The sequence below is a fragment of the Octopus bimaculoides genome, chromosome 2, assembly GCF_046866305.1.
Source record: "Octopus bimaculoides isolate indiv1 chromosome 2, ASM4686630v1, whole genome shotgun sequence".
Classification (NCBI taxonomy): domain Eukaryota; kingdom Metazoa; phylum Mollusca; class Cephalopoda; order Octopoda; family Octopodidae; genus Octopus; species Octopus bimaculoides.
This window is the reverse complement of record NC_142929.1, coordinates 17,672,731-17,690,318: the sequence shown is the minus strand read 5'-3', so window position 1 is coordinate 17,690,318 and position 17,588 is coordinate 17,672,731. Positions and strand designations below refer to the sequence as shown.

Below are 17,588 nucleotides of genomic sequence, written 5' to 3'. Positions count from 1 at the left end.
TTTTCTGTCTCTTTTCCTTCACTCTCAGCCTTTGCATTCTCTCTCTTTCTCTCTCCCTCACTATCTTTTACTCTCTTCTCTCTCATGTTCTATCCTTCTGATTCTGTTTCTCCCTTTTGCTCTCTCTCACTCTCTCTCTCTCTCTCTCTCTCTCTCACCCTCTCTCTCTCTCTCTTTCACACACACACACACATACACACTACCGATTCTTGCTTTCGATCTTTCTTAATTATCTTAACCTTTGAAGACGCCAAACAATCCGTGCTTTCATTTGGTTATTTGCGACTTCAAGAAATATTTATCAATATCGTTAATAAATTGAATTGATTGACGAGAGACGTCGAGGCGAAATCAGCTCATCAGCTAATCTAAGCTTTTGCAATTGTTTTTTGTTTGTTTGTTTGGTGTTGTTGTTGTTGTTGCTTTAATTAATTAGTCCAGGTTAGAGGCGGAGAATCCATGGCATGTATAAACTCATCGTCCTCTCCTGCAACCTCGAATACTGGAATCGATACGCTTGATGTTTTGTGTAAATTTCGATTCTTACATGTGAACCTATTACATGACGTATTTAAAAAAATTCTACGCTAGCCAACAAAGTAGACTTCTCCCGATCAAAGATCAATTCCTTCAACGCTGATTTGGATCTTAACAACAATAACAACAACTACATCATAGTAATAGAGCCAAGTAGAGAGCTGTTTCACAAAAACTCAACCTATTAGAAATCGTAGCCAAATGCCCCTCAAATCACATCCTACCGTCTTTAAAATGGAAGAACACTGGAATGAAGAAAAATATAAAGCTTAAAAATAAATCGATTTGTTCGACTAAACCCTTCAAGGCGATGCCCCAGCATGGCCGCATCCCAATGACTGAAATAAGTAAAAGATAAAAGGTCTTTCTTGTTGCGAGATCAGTGACTGATTATTGCTTAGTTTTCTATATATTGCGAGCTGGAGCGAATCACTGATATGTCTAGTTGACGAGTGTTCACCACTGAGAATGGACACAAATAGCCCGAAACTGTACAGTTTAGTGATCTCGCCGTCTGCTAGAAGATGGTAGGGGTTCGCTCCCCTGCTTGCAATATATATCGGGTGCAGATTGCATCGATAACGAGCTGGAGGAGGCTCCTCCTGGGGTTAAGACACTAGTAACATCGATTCCTTACGGAATAGTCATATTGATGTGGCGATAAACATTACTTCTCTGTATAGTCACTACTTTCATCTCTTATACAGATTTTCTAACTAGCAACTTTGCTTGTTATAAAAACAAATGTTAATCTCCTTGTGGATAGTAAAAGAGCAATTGGTGCAAATGGTTTCGGTGCAGGAATTGCGACCTGTCTGTTGTCTGTAAGAACAATTGGGGGCGTTACTAAACCGGAAAACCCAATTTGCATAGGTAGTGTCTTAGTGTAAATTAATTCAGTTTATTTATGAATGACTCACTGAGCTGTAAATCTTTGATACTATAGTTGTGAAAATCTAGACCCGTCACTCACAAGTGAGGATGACTTTGTAGCATGTACTCTAGACCCGTCTAGTTTTCACCCAGTGGAACAGTAAGGATATGACAGTTGGAGGGTTAAAGTGCTATTAGACAGCTTGATGGGTCGAGGGCCGCAGTTGTTGATACGGATTTTCATCATGTTTGTCTTTATCGTGGTGTTAAATTTTCCATCATAGTCTCTAGATAAAACTTTTGGTTACTTTACAGTAGTGTTTCTTGATTGGTAGAACCTCTCTGGAGAAGTGTATAAGATGTTGCAGCATCTTTTCTTCTTTTTTTTTTTTCAGTTAATGTCAGGAAAGCACTCACATCGGAATGGATTTATAATTTATCATTTGCTTTTAAGAAGTATTCTGTTCTTTTAAGTAGAGTACATATTTAGAAGGTTGACCGTAACTTTGAAGTTTCGGTTTGATAAAACTTTCGGTTTTTCTGGAATAGTATTTTCAGGTATTAATCTTTGGTTGGCGTTGTTATATTCTCCATAGAGACGTGTATAGAAGCGTGTGTGTGTGTGTGTGTGTGTGTGTGTGTGTGTGTGTGTGTGTGTGTGTGTGTGTGTGTGTGTCTGTCTGTGTGTTTCTTTATTTATTTATTTACTTATTTATTGTGGGGACACTGATTAGGTGAAGTACATGATTGCATAATGTTGCTTCAAATGTTATGTAATTATTTCGGCCTTTCACTGAAACGCGTGTATGTCTTATAAAGCATTGAATACCATAACTAGTTTCTGCTTATCCCTTTCTCTCTCTCTCTCTCTCTCTCTCTCTCTCTCTCTCTCTCTCTCTCTCTCTCTCTCTCTCTCCCTTTCTCTCTCTTAGTATACACACACACACATACATACATATATATATAAATATGTATATATATATATATATATATATATATATATATATATATAAACACACACACGTACACACACTATATATATATATATATATATTTATATATATATATATATATATATATATATAGTGTATATGTATGTGCGCGCGTGCACGTTTGTGGCTCCTACCTTTGTAAACAATAGTCGCTATTATGCATTCAATTAAATTGAAACAATTCTCAGCTCTGAATGTCTTTCAATTTCACACAAAATGTACATTTTTCATACGATCTATCTCGTAGTTATTTCTCTCTTTATTTCTTTTTTTGTTTTTTTTTTCAGGTTTCTTTTATAGTAAAGATAATTCCGAGCCCTGACTGGTTCGTTGGAGTTAGTTCTTTAAACCTCTGCTCTAAGAAGAAATGGAAGAAAAAAGTGATCATGAAATTGTTTCCGGTTGATGCTGGTACCGACATCGGATTGACATTTACGTCACCCAATTGGCCTGCTTATCCTCCTGAAAAAATCAATAGGATCACTTCTTCATTTCCTAATCACGAAGCCAGTTCGTTCCACTATAAAAGTCTCAAAAAGTTACCTCGTATAGCTTACGCAACTTTCTATAAAGTCGAGGAATACAGAAGTATTTTTAAGCGGACGAAGCCTTATAAATCACGTCTTCCAAGTCTTATGGATAGGTTACCTCCCCTTGTTAACAAACCATCAGTTGCAAATCACCCTTATAAGCCATCAACGAATGCACAGACTGGTGAACAACCAGCCAAGTCTTATACCGAAACAGTATCATCACCGCTTGATGATGACAGTGAGGAGGATTTCGGCAACATTACAAATCTACTTGCAGTTGCTGAAAACGAACCAGGTAAGATTGTTGTTCTCTTTAGAATTGTCTTTCATTGAATTTATTTCGGTCGTTTTTTTGTCGCTGTTTAGCTCCAGATCATCCATGATCGAGCACACCTGTGATCACGACGCTTCAACCGTAACCATCTGGTTTTCTTATATCTAGAACTAAAATGACGAGCTGGTAGAATCGTTGCTATGCCCACAAAACGTTTAGCGGCATTTCATCTTGCGTTTTACGTTCTAAGTTCAAATTCCGCTGAGGACGGATTTGCCTTTCATCCTTTCGGAGCTGGTAAAATAAGCATCAACTGAGCGCTGAGATCGATGTAGTCGACTTACCCACTCACTTAAAAATTGCTGGCCTTGTGCCAAAATTTGAAATCATTATATCTAGAACTACTGTTTATATCCAAGACTACAATGCCCTTCTTTTTTTTATGTATGTTAGGACTTAATCCTATGTATGCTAGGACTTAAATGTATGTTAAGAGCTAGTCCAACGACGACGTAGAACAGTGGTGGGCGAATCTTTTTAATACCAGGGATGGATTACAAATGCATAAAAAATCCTGCGTGGGCGCATCTGTGACGAGAAAATAATGGAGTTTTAATTTTCTAAATTCAAAGCTGTGTCCTCAAGCACACTAATCAACATTAATTAAAATGCTATACTTCATTAATTAACCGGATAGTTACAATGCTTTAAATGCCAAAACAACAAAGATGCTGCGGAGAAGAACGTTTTAAATTTAATTAAATTTGAATCTTAATCAGAATTTGAAAAGCTCTGAGATGTTAGATGAGACGTATGATGCAGCAGTTCTTAGTTGATTTGTAAGATTATTATCTGTAGGTCTGACAATACAAGTGGTTCTTTGTTAAATTCAATGTGGAGGAGAATAAAAAAGTGTTGTAGAAATCAGTAATGTAATTCTCAATGCGTAATTCCCCAAAAGTGGATATTTTTCAACCACTATTATAAGACTTTGATGATTTTAAAGTAGACCACCCATTAAATTTGGTTATCAAAATATTATCCGAATATAATTGAATGAAATTTTGTTGTAAGGAATCAAGTGCTTTCATCTGGCATCACATCAAAAGGAGTGTTGCATCTTTATTGTTTGATTTCATGGTTTTATAAATTACGACCTTTTTTTCGAAATTTATCCAAAGGATTAAAACAGTATAAAGGATTTCACCATCGATTCTCGTCTTTGTTCGTTTACTCTTTCGGTGATGAAAAGTATACCACACGGTTTCTTCTACTTTGTTTTTTTTTTTAATGTCTGTTTGTTATTGTTTTTCATTTCAGTGAGGAACAATAACAATATTTTTTTAAGTTGTAATGTTTCCTTCGATATAAAGTTGATTAAATTATTATAACTTCAAGCTGAAATCGTTTAACTGGTTCATACCATAAACCAAAAATGGCAATCACCGAACCGTTGTTGGACCTCTGATTTTATAATGGTGTGTTTTGACATTCGTAAAGAATTTTTCTCCAAATTTCATTTCAATGAAGCACCTTGGCACACGATTTTCATTTAGCCACCGAACCTCGCAATGGTATTTTTTTAAATCACTATATTTCGCTAAGTAAAGTTTTAAAATTTCTTTAAATCCTCTGTTTCCCGACTTTTAGTAAAAAGTTGATATATTTCGTTACCGTTTTCATCACGTTGTTCAGTATTGAAGAATGTGTTCACAAATTTTTATTGGGGAATAACTTAAGGATGCACTGTTATTATAATCCAGTTGACAGCTTTCCAATTCTTTATTGATTAAAGCCACAAGTTTTTGGGTGCATCCAACCATAGATGGAGCGCTATCAATAACTACGCGACAGATTTTTGCAGGTTAAATCGAAATGATTTATAAGCACAGGCGTGACTTTGTGGTAAGAAGTTTGCTTCCCAAACACTTGATTCTGGGTTCAATCTCACTGCGTGGCATCTTGGGAAAGTGTCTTCCACTATAGCCTCCGACCAATCAAAGTCTTGTGAGTGGATATGGTTGACGTGTGTGTATGTGTGTGTGTGTGTGTGTGTGTATGTCTGTCTGTCTGTGTTTGTCCCCTCTCACTGCTTGACAATCGGCGTTGGTGTTTTTACGTACCCGTGACTTAGCGGTTTGGCAAAAGAACCCAATAAAATAAGTTACCAGGCTTAAAAAAAATACCGAGTGTCGATTCATTCGACTAAGGGTCCTTCAAGGCAGTGCCCCCAGCCTGACCGCAATCAGTTGACTGAAACAAGTAAAGGATAAAAGATATCGTTGGTCCTTAATGGCAGATCGCTTTGTGAAAATGGACGAATCATATAACCTTAAATGGCTTGTATCACCACTGAAGGTCTCGTATTTACTGGGAGTAAATAACCCTTGTAACACTTGATCATTTCATCTTGTTAACAGTAGCGAGATATTACAGTTATGGGATTAACTATCATAGACACGGGAACAGGGAGGGAGTGCAGGTGTTGCACTTGCACCCCTTAAAATTTGGGGGAGCAATAAATATGCTTTGAACAACCTCCTGAAAAACTTTATCGCCGAAACGAACGAACATAGAAATATTTTTGGACTGATCTGAAACATTAGTTTTCCATTATTAGACTTATATGACTTGATTGATATACAAATATAATAATAATAATTAATATTAAACAAACCTGTGTTTGTTTCGATATTAGGATTAAGAAAAATAGACCTTTTTTGTAAAGACTTTTGGACCTGGGTTTGCACCACTAACCAAATTTCGTTCCCGCACTAATGTTAACTGTGTGCGTGAGTGGGTGTATTCCAGGTTTTATCCTTTTTATCATTTCTTCCATATTTTCATATCATTTCCTTGTAGTTGTTTGGAACAGTAAAATTCCGAAATCTATCGTCAACGTTTCTAGAATTATGATCTTCAAGATGGAGTGATATTGACAGCGTAGCCTTTACTACTGGAATTTGAATTTTGACCGTTAAATTATACATACGTCACCAATCAGGTGTTGGTTTTTGTTTGTAACAGATGTATGTTGATTGTGTATTTATTTCAGCATTGTGCTGTGTTATGATTATACTATTATCTCCATCATGAATATCTGTGCGAAATTCTATAAAGCATGGATGTGTTTGTTGTTTATCAATGTTTTCTTAATGTCTATGTATCATATGAATCAAGTAGTATACGAAAGGATAGATAATACATTATAACCTCATAAGACAGAAAACAACGTACATTACACCAAACCATAAAACTAACACTAATAATAACTACAAAAACACAAAACATCTTTTAAGAAACCTAATTAGTAGCACATTACAAGCATGTACATCAGCGAACAATGTGATTTATAAATTTGAATTCACTTGTTATATTGGTCACACAAGTATGACAGTCCCCTGTCGGTTCGCCATGCACTTAAAGCAAGAACCAACTGCATTATGCTACACTGCACAAAACAACAAATAAAATCTAGATCGAAAAATACTGTTGGGCAATTAATATATATTCTACAGAATTCTACATAAAAATTTAAGATTAAAGATAGAAGCAATACTTATAATACAGCACAAAGCTCAAAAAGGGTAAACATGCAAACAACATACATAATCACAAGCAAAAGTAAACACCTGATTGATGACGTCTGAATCTAATGCTCAAAATTTAAATTCCAAAATTTAAATGTCTACAGCGATCACATTAGCTACTACCAAGAGTCAGCAGCATACGCCAACATAACTTCGTCCTGAAGATAAGAGTGTGAAGATATAGAAATGTTGACGAATTTAGGAAATACATCATTCAAGGAACTCACTTGTAAATATTATCTCATGAGATGTTTGCTTTCATACCTACATTTAGACATGAGCTCAGATTTTGTCAAGTATTTCACACGTTTGTGTTAGAATGTTTTTCCTGCTAAACACAACAAACACATTCATGAGTCGCTCATACATACTAAGGCCTTCTTTTCTTTTATTTCCTACTCCTCCTTACTTGCATTCTCTATACAGTGTCTGTTGCCTCAAGAATATCGACATTACGATTTGATGAAAGCAAAGCAGTAATAAAGCCTCTAAGTAGTCACTCGCCCATTTAGAAATAGTTGCCAAATCTTCCACAAATCACACTCGGCAATTATAAAAGATAAGAAGTATACATTAAACAAATTTGTATTTAGTACGCAAAAAAAATCTGGAAAGCTTTTAACCACAAGTGGACACTTATAGTTAAAAGCTTTCCAGATTTTTCCGGTCGGGAGTGAACTGGGGCTTAACAACAACGGTAACAATAACAGCAATAAAATTTAACTGTTTTCCATACAGTAATTTCATATTAACTGCTATCAAAATTTTCGAAAGACGCAGTTTTAATATCACTTAAAGTGGATGTTGTGTTAGAACACAGAATACTGTATTACTCACCATAAGAGGACCTCTCATGTGGACTTGAGGTGCATAAAAACATTCGTGTTTGTGTCGCTGGCGGACGAATTTCTGTTGATTCATCGGGCAATGACAAATTACGTATGCGTAGTGTATTCTTTAATACATTCTAACTGAAAGGCTCATACAACTAAAAGGATCGTGTTATCGCTCTTTCATGTGAATATAATTTGGATTATCAAACGAAAAATTATCAAGAAAACGCTTATCTTTATACTATATGTTTTTTTTTTTTTAATTGTGTGAGCGATGCGTGTAAAACAGCTGTTTCTAGCTCATCAAGTGGTTTCCAAGTTTTTTCAAAGAAATTCTTTTTAAGGCATTACTTAAACCACTGAATTTCACGATCACCCACCGAGACAGAATCACAAACTTAGAAATCTTGAGAAGAACTAATCTGCGCGACTTGCAGGAGATTGTGGTTTAAAGATGAGTGAGTGACAGATCATGTCTTCTGACTGCCAGAAGAGCGAATTCTTACCAGAGAGACAAAGGAAGAGAAGGAGACCCAAGTACACATGGAGACCCAAGTACACATGGAGACCCAAGTACAAAGAAGAGATGACGTAACTTAGCATCGGCTGAGGAGATGCAGATGTCTATGCTTAAAACTGAGATAATGGGAGATGTCTTGCTGCTCCATGAGCAGGCGAACAATACGGAAAAAAACTAAGAATAAGACTAAGTTCTTAGAGTGACCTCCCTTGAAGAGATAGACATTTGGTGTATTCTCAAGAGCTGAAATGAAATTTTAAAACGTGAGCTTGAAACAGTCTTTTTTACACGAAATGCTCAAACGGTTTTAAAAAATAAACGTATAGATAAGTCTGTTTTTTTTGATAACTTTCTTTTATGTTTCTCTTGCTTCGGTTATTAGCCTGCGGCCATGCTGAGGCATTGCCTTTAAAGGGTTTAATCGAAAAAATCAACTTCAGTGCTTACGTTTAGAGCATAGTGCTCATTCTATCAGCTGCTTTTGCTGAACCGTAAAATTATGGGAATGTAAACAAACCAACACGATTGTCAAGCGGTGGTGATAAACACACACACAGACACACACATATACATATATATAATATATATATATATAATATATATGCATAATATACATACCTAATATATATATATATATATACATATGTGTATATATATATATATATATATATATATATATATATATATATATATATATGTATATATATAAGTGTGTGTATATATATATATATACATATGTATATATATATGTATATATATATATGTATATGTATATATATATATGTATATATATATATATATGTATGTATATATATATATATATATGTATATATATATATATGTATATATATATATATATATATATATATATATAATATATACATATGTATATATATGTATGTGTGTGTATATATATATATATATATATATATATATATATATATATATATATATATATATATACCGGAGTAAGCACATGAAATGTGCAACAAGGTGGAAAAAAGAGTACTCAAGTACCAGAGGTAGAAAATTCCGTAGGTACACCAACCATCTACAGAGAAATATGAAAGTATTATAGAAAGAACGTGAAACTCAGAGTAACGGTTTTTGTTTTATATATATATATATATATATATATATATATATATATATATATATATATATATATATATATACACCCACATTCACACACACATACACAGACACGACCGACGGGCTTCTTTCAGTTTCCGTCTACCAAATCCACCCACAAAGCTGTGGTTGGTCCGAGGCTATAGAAGAAGACACTTGCCCAATATGGCATGCATTGGGACTGAACTTGAAACCATTTAGTCATGAAGCAGAGTTACCACACACCCACAACAGGTAATTCAAGAAAAATTACTACTACTTATACAACTTATCACGTTTGCGTATGTGTGCGTGCAGGTGTGTGTATGTGCGTACTTGCATGTATACATTGTATGTATAAATGTGTATATATCTAATTGATGTATAATCTAATTGATAACGTGGACAAGAGGTTCATTTTAAAACAAGAGACACTCACTTTACGTTTGCTAAGCCATAAATTGACTTTTGTTACATAAACCGTAACAAATTAATTAACGTAAGATGATTTTAACTTACGATCGATAAGCATAAGAGCAGCAGCAGCAGCAGCAGCAGTAGCAGTAGCAGTAGTAGTAGTAGTAGTAGTAGTAGTAGTAGTAGTAGTAGTAGTAGTATTGAACTAAGGTAAGCGCTGAAAGAAAATTTAATCGTAGTTGTAATTCGCTCTTAAATGGCATTAGCTCGTATAATAATAAGTTTCTAATTTATAGCTAAGGCAAGTAACTTAGGAAGAGGAAAACTCAGTTTTATCGTCCACCGCTAGAGGGATGAAAGGCAAAGCTAATGTTGGCGGTATTTGAACTCAGAGCAAAAAGAGCCACATCAAATACAGTGTTTCATTTATGTTAAAGATTTCGATTACGTCCTCGATTTCTTTCCATAGTTTAGATTGTTGAACACGTAACACTCAAACACATGCTGTGACCAACGGAACAAGATTACAGCTTATGGATCTATTTTAAAACGGGGGCGCCAGTTTTCATTTATGTTTTATGTAGTGTTTTTGGTACGGAAAGACTTTCAAACTTCGTATACTTATCTATGTTGTGTTATAGAACAGAAAAATATTTTTGTATTCGAATTTATTTCATGTAAAAAATGGTCTTATTTCGATAATTTCTACTAATCACTGACGTCTATTCAGTTGAAAACAGTTAGCGCTGTAACGGTGTATATCGTATTAATCCACTAACCCTAACCCTAACCCTAACTAGACTGTTAACCGTAACCGTAACCCTAACCCTAAAACTAACCCTAACTCTAGAATCCGAACTCTAAAATTGTTACACACAGATACGCACAGCGTAATTTATTATATAAACAATATATGCGTATAAATTACGATTAAACCGGATGAAATATATCACAGGGAATAACATTTTTATGACCGCCCAGCAGTAAGTCTATTGAGCTGAATAGACGTCAGTGATTGGTTGAAATTACAGAAATACAACTTTAATATGGAATAACTTGCGAATTCCTTTTTTTTTTTGTTAAGAAGACTAAGAGTAAAAGATGTTTTATATGACACATTCTACCAGTGTCCCAAGTTTCAAAGTGTTTCGTTAGTGTTTCGTTAAGAAAATACTGGCGCCCCCGTTTTAAAATAGATCCCAGCTCATTTCTACAGTGAGATAATATTTCAAGGACAACTTGTAAAATAGCGCGGATACAAAACGATATGAAGGCATGAAATACAACAGTGTAAGCAAAAATATGAAATGCCTTAACAGAGAATAATCATCTGGTGCCAACCAAGTAACTCCCAAAATCCCAGATTATCCTTACTTCGAAAAAAAACTGTTCTCTCCAAACCGTAGTCTCTCCGGCCTACAAGCATAAGCTCATAGTAAGTTCATTCACACGGGTGATACTCACTGCTCTCACCCACCTTTCAGTAAATATATTGGAACTCAGAACTTCCATCTCCATCCACGCCTTTCTCTTTCACTGATAATGTGAAGAAACTGACGAAGGCTTAACAGAAGAGGTCAACCACATGACCTCTTTTACAGACAGAGGAAACGTGCATAGTGTTCCCGTCCAAAAGTTGACATTCAGATTTATTCTACATGAGACAACTGCTATTCGACAACGCCACAACTCTCAGCAATGCTCAGAAAATAATCCATGAAGAAAAATCTCTCTCTCTCTCTCTCTCTCTCTCTCTCTTTCTCTCTCTCTCTCTCTCTCTCTCTTTCTCCCTCTCTCTCTCTCTTTGCGTGCATTTTCGTCAGGCCCATTTATCGACACTTCTGTAGGCTTTATTTCGAGCCGGCAACAGCCCCAGTAGAACTGCCTGTCCAGAAACTTCTGTAAGTAGTACGTAGTCCCTGAGACGAAATTCCTCTAGATTAGACCGCTCAGTTGACCACATACCATTATTTACATTTCTCGACTGGAAGAAGAGATATGTGAGCGTATAACAAAGTTCCAGATGCCAAGCTGTCGATCTTGGTCAACACTTGATCCAGGATTACAGTCCCATCAACGACACATGCTGCGGAGGAAAGTTAATTGACAACAAATGACTACACCTCCTTACTATCAAAGAGTCCCTCTGGACGTCGCAATCTCAGCACATGCCTGCTCATCCTCAATCATTAAACAGGGAACCTCCCTGACAGTAGGTGTCAGAAGGTATTACCAATAGATTAACCGTTGACTGGTGGAATATGTCCCTTACACACGACTCGAAAGAACGGGGACTCGAACCTGGTTGCACACAAATTGGAGCAAGGCGTCGCGGAAATGGTCTTGACATTATTCACTTCTGCCCGACCTTTCGAGAATATCTTCTGTGTAAAATTGGTCATCTTCTTCGTAACCTCATCCACTTGGAGCTCTGGCTCAACAAGAACGTTCTTTCAGTGACACACGAAGCTGGATCACTGGACAGCATGGACTTGCTTCTTCATGTGCTCTCTGTTAATCATATTCACCTGCTTGTCCCGTTTAAAGTGATCTCCTGTTAACACCTCGTGTGCCTTCGGCAAGCTGTGAACAACTCTATTTTGATTGTGCCTTACACTATCATATAGAAACGGTCGATTATGTCGATTTCAGTACTTAACAACTTATCACTAATAAAATTTAAATACGAAGAAACAAAGAAATAGTAAAAGAGAAAAGTAGAAAGAAAATAAGCGGGTTAAGAAGCAGAAAATGGAAGGGATGGAGGGGCAATGGTCCATACACCCTTGAACAAATGGCGTGCTCAGACGCGCCTCGCGATCAGGACCGCGATGACGTTGCTGCAGAGAATGGCCAACGACACTAGCTGCAACAGCCACTCTACCGCGTGGAGAGGATCATTTCCCAGATGGGCCACCGTTATCCCGATTTTGAGGAGGAAACCTGTAGTGCGGGATCCGAGAAAATATGAGGTCACAACGGCGACCGGCAAAAATCTAATAGTGGCCGGTCAGTATTTACCTGGTTCTTATGTTATCAATCTCGGCAGAATGAAAGACAAAATTAGTTTCGTTGAGATCTGTAAATATCTGACACAAATACCGCAAGGCCGATGCTCTAACGATTCTGCCAGTACTAATCTGTGACATAGGTACAATTTGAGGGAGAGTTTAGTCGATTAAATCAAGTCCAGTATTTGGTTGATATTTTATTTTATCGATCTCAGAAATAGAATGAAAAGCAAAATCGACCATTGTGGGATTTGAAATCAGAGCATAAAGAACAGCAAGTGAATACCAATTCTACCAATCCACAAATAATTATTATTTCTGTTTCCTAAAAATAAAAAAATTGCTGCTTGGTATAGTCTCGAAACATCATCTTACTTAAAATCATATTACTTTCTTTCAATCACCAGACGTCTACAACATGCTAGTAGATGAAAGAACAAAGAAGAAAGAAAGAAAAACGAAGGAGAAAGAAAGAAGAAAGTAGAAAGTAGAAAGACGAGAGCAAAAGAATACAAAAGCAATTGGTGATCATGGATGAAAGTTGAAAGTCGATTGGATAATTTCCTTGATTTAGTTTACTGCACGTTGGGTTAAAGATATTGCAGACGATAATGTTGTTTGATAAGGTTAAGCTATGTTCTTTGGTTAACAGAGGCACAACTACAGTCTGACTGATTTTTTTTTTTTTTTTTTTTTTTTCGTAAATCAGATATAACATGGATTTAATGTTGCGAATTCTATAATTCTATTACTTAACTTTACAACATCAATACAAATAAGAAAACCAAGTCTGCTACAAAATCAAAATCTCCACCAACACATAAAGCAATAAGCAGTGTACAAAGAAACGTCAGAAGTAACAAAAATTTTCCTCACGATTACTTAATTCCTATTTCCTGCATTCACAGGAACACGTATTCATATACATATATGTATACATACATACACATATGTGTGTATATATATATATATATATATATATATATATATATATAGATATAGATATAGATATAGATATATATGTATAGTCTATGTATGTATATGTATGCATATATATATATATATATGAGTGTATATAGATACATACATACATACATACATACACACACATTCATATATATATATATGTATATATACATACACATATGTGTATATATATATATATATATATATATATATATATATATATATATATATATATTTATATATACATATATATAGTGTATGTATGTATATGTATGCATATATATATATATATATATATATATATATATATATATATATATATATATATATATATATATGAGTGTACATACACAAATACATACATACATACATACATGTACGAAATATTGCCAAATATTTCGCAGACACGACGACAATATGAAACTATATTAACTTCAGTAAGTAACTCAAAAGACGTGAAGAAAATTATTATTTCCCTGTAATATACATAGTATAGTAATCTAAAACAAGAAGCACGGTCCGATACGAGAGAAGTAGATCAAGTTGTACACACACTGAAATAAATATATATGTTCTATGTATTTATTGCTTATTACAAAAACGAAATATTATTTCTGGACTTTAGTAAAAAGATGACGGGTTCAGTCCCACTGCGTGGCACCTTGGGCAAATGTCTTCAACTATAGCCTCGGGCCGACCAAAGCCTTGTGAGTAGATTTGGTAGACGGAAACTGAAAGAAGCCCGTCGTATGTGTGTGTATGTGTGTGTGTGTGTGTGTTTGTTTGTTTGTCACCCCACCATCGCTTGACAACCGATGGTGGTGTGTTCACGTCCCCGTAACTTAGCAGTTCGACAAAAGAGACCGATAGAATAAGTACTAGGCTTACAAAGAATAAGTACTGGGGTCGATTTGTTCGACTAAAGGCGGTGCTCCAGCATGGCCGCAGTGAAATGACTGAAACAAATAAAAGAAAAGAAAGAATAAAAAGAATATCATAGATACGCCTTTAACCTTCATCGGCAGCCGTAATAATGGTTTCAAATTTTTGCACAAAGCCATCAATTTTTGAGGAGGGGTGGATCAATTACATCGACACTAGTGTTAAACTGGTAGTTATTTAATTGACCCAGAAAGAATGAATGACAAAATCAACCTCGGTGGAATTTGAGCTCAGAACGTAAAGATGGACGAAATGTTACTAAGCATTTTGCCCGGCGCAATAACGGGTCTGCCTACTCGCTGCCTTCGGCAATCGTAATAATGTAGTTAATTTTTTAATGTTGACAAGTTATATACATTTGTGATGGGGAGAAGTTTTAAAACTCAGCCCTCGAGTATTGATTGAAAGTAATCGATACTTCGTATCAATTGACACTATTGCTACATTGTGTGTAAAATTATACGCACAAAACCTTCAGAATCAATAACTAATTGTGTCGTGTATCTCACAGTTACATGTACTCATAATGTAATTCTCAAGTAAGATCATCGTGATACAAGTGTGACAAGATGTGGCAATTGAATTACATACACAGTCTATCCGATAAGCTTCATATACTGTTCCCGTCAACTCAAATTCACTCATAATGCTTGGACAACCCCAACGCTGTGGTAAATTCTCTTGCCTAAAATGCTATGCAGTAGGATCAATCCCTGAACATCATGGTTGTGAAATGCATTTCGTTACCATTCGGCTATGCTTGCATCCATATATACGAATGCGTGGGAAGAGAGTTATTCGTAACTATGGATACAGATAAATATATTTCACAAACTAAATATCTACAACGATGACTAACATATATATTCTTAATACGTTTAAGAAGCCAGTTTTTGAGAGTTGCATTTCCTCGCGTTCGGTAAAAATGTGTTTATTATGGTAGTTTTTAGTGTGAGGCATTCTTCTATAGTAATGCCCTTATATAAATATATATGTATATTATATTATATTATATTATATTATATTATATATGGATGGATGAATGTGTGTGTGTGTGTGTGTGTGTGTGTGTGTGTGTGTGTGTGTGTGTGTGTGTGTGTGTGTGTGTGTGTGTGTGTGTGTGTGTGTGTGTTGTTAATGTCATAGGAATTTAGAAACTTCGAGAAGACATGAAATAATTCTATTTTGTGCTTCTTTACTTGTTGTTCGACAAACAGAAATCGATAAAATAATTACTACGCTCGATTAAACTCTTGAAAATGGTGTCCCGGAATGGTTGAACATTTATGACAGATACCAGTAAAAGAGTATCACAGAGATACGTTATGCAGTCATCCAAGAAGTTTCTGGGGATGTTAAATGAAACCAACGAACTAGTCACTATGTCCAGTTTAGTAAGGCGGCGAGGTGGCAGAAACGTTAGCACGCCGGGCGAAATGCTTAGCGGTATTTCGCCTGCCGCTACGTTCTGAGTTCAAATTCAACCGAGGTCGACTTTGCCTTTCATCCTTTCGGGGTTGATTAAATAAGTACCAATTACGCACAGGGGTCGATATAATCAACTTAATCCATTTGTCTGTCCTTGTTTGTCCCCTCTATGTTTAATACCCCTGTGGGCAATAAAGAAATAAGAAGTGTTAGCACGCCGGACGAAATGCTTAGCGGTATTTCATCTGTCCTTACGTTCTGAGTTCAAATTCTGCCCAGGTCGACTTTGCCTTTCATCCTTTCGGGGTCGATAAATTAAGTATCACTTGCGTACTGGGGTCGATCTAATCGACTCACCCCCACCCACCAAATTTCGGGTCTTGTGCCTAAAGTAGAAAAGCATTCATAAAGGCGACAAGCTGGCAGAATCAAAAGCTCGCCGGATAAAATGCTGAGCGGTATTTCGTCCGTCTTTACGCTCTGAGTTCAAATTCCGCCCAGGTCGACTTTGCCTTTCATCCTCTCGGAGTCGATAAAATAAGTATCAGTTGGTTACTAGTATCGATTTAATCGATTTACCTATAACTAGCTGGCCTTGTCCCAAAATGTGAAACCAATATTTCAGCATTTATTTCCCCTTTAGCTGGATGCTCCACTACTTAAGTATTCACCAGAAACTTTCACTCTCACCATTGTCCACTTCAGCTTTGACCTACTTCCGCCAACTTTGACCCCATTATTAACAGCAGTTCATATTTTAATTTTCTAAAATTCCATAATTTTTCATTCCCACTTTTTTTCTTTTCTATCCCTTCTTTTCGTCCACTTAACTATATCTTATATTTCATATTTTTATGCCTTTTACCAAAAGGAGGAATTCGCACGTTTTTCACCTTCGGTATTTTTAATTGCTCAAGGGAAATAACTCACATCTAACAATATTGATATGTAATGAGTTATGCCCCTTATCATTTATTTAAACGCGGGATGTATGAGCAGAAACGCCCCTGGCAACATTTTATATCGTGGATATTTTACTGTTTGAAATTTTGGCGTCTGATGATTGCTTAACATTAGCTAAGCATGAAACTTAAAATGACAGTGTATTATTATTAACTGACTATATCATTATTTCTATACATATACATGCGTGTATGTACGTATATACAGAGTGAGAAAGCAAAATGATAGAGAAAGAAAATAGAGAGATGAAAAGAAAAACCAGTAGTAGCGTAAAAGTAAAGAGAAATTGATAAAATGATAGTTTGGTAGATGTGTAGGTAGGCTTGTAGGTAAGTATGAATGAGTGGGTGGATGGGTTGGTGGTGGTGGATGAAACGATAACATTTTAAAGCTTGTGACGTAAAACTATACTTTAATGATACACGATGTACAGTTTTGCTTTTATGTAGAATATTTCTCTCACGCGCGCGCGCATACACATACCATCTTTCTATCATTGTATATATCTCAATATCTCTCTCCATCTATCGATGTCTCTTTCTCTCTCCCACATTCTCTCTCTTTCCCTATATATAATATATATGCATATATATATATAT

The 17,588-nt window shown here is 35.7% G+C and overlaps 1 protein-coding gene across 2 annotated transcripts in view; it reads left to right on the top strand.

Annotated features, from left to right (window-relative positions):
* Positions 1 to 17,588, top strand: part of LOC106867785 (uncharacterized) — an 83,994-nt gene that overhangs the window by 33,771 nt on the left and 32,635 nt on the right. For both annotated transcript variants that reach the window (XM_014912771.3, XM_014912772.3), the window contains exon 4: positions 2,690 to 3,230. In XM_014912771.3, coding sequence (XP_014768257.2) covers positions 2,690 to 3,230 — 541 coding nt within the window. The remainder of the gene's footprint in view (positions 1 to 2,689; positions 3,231 to 17,588) is intronic.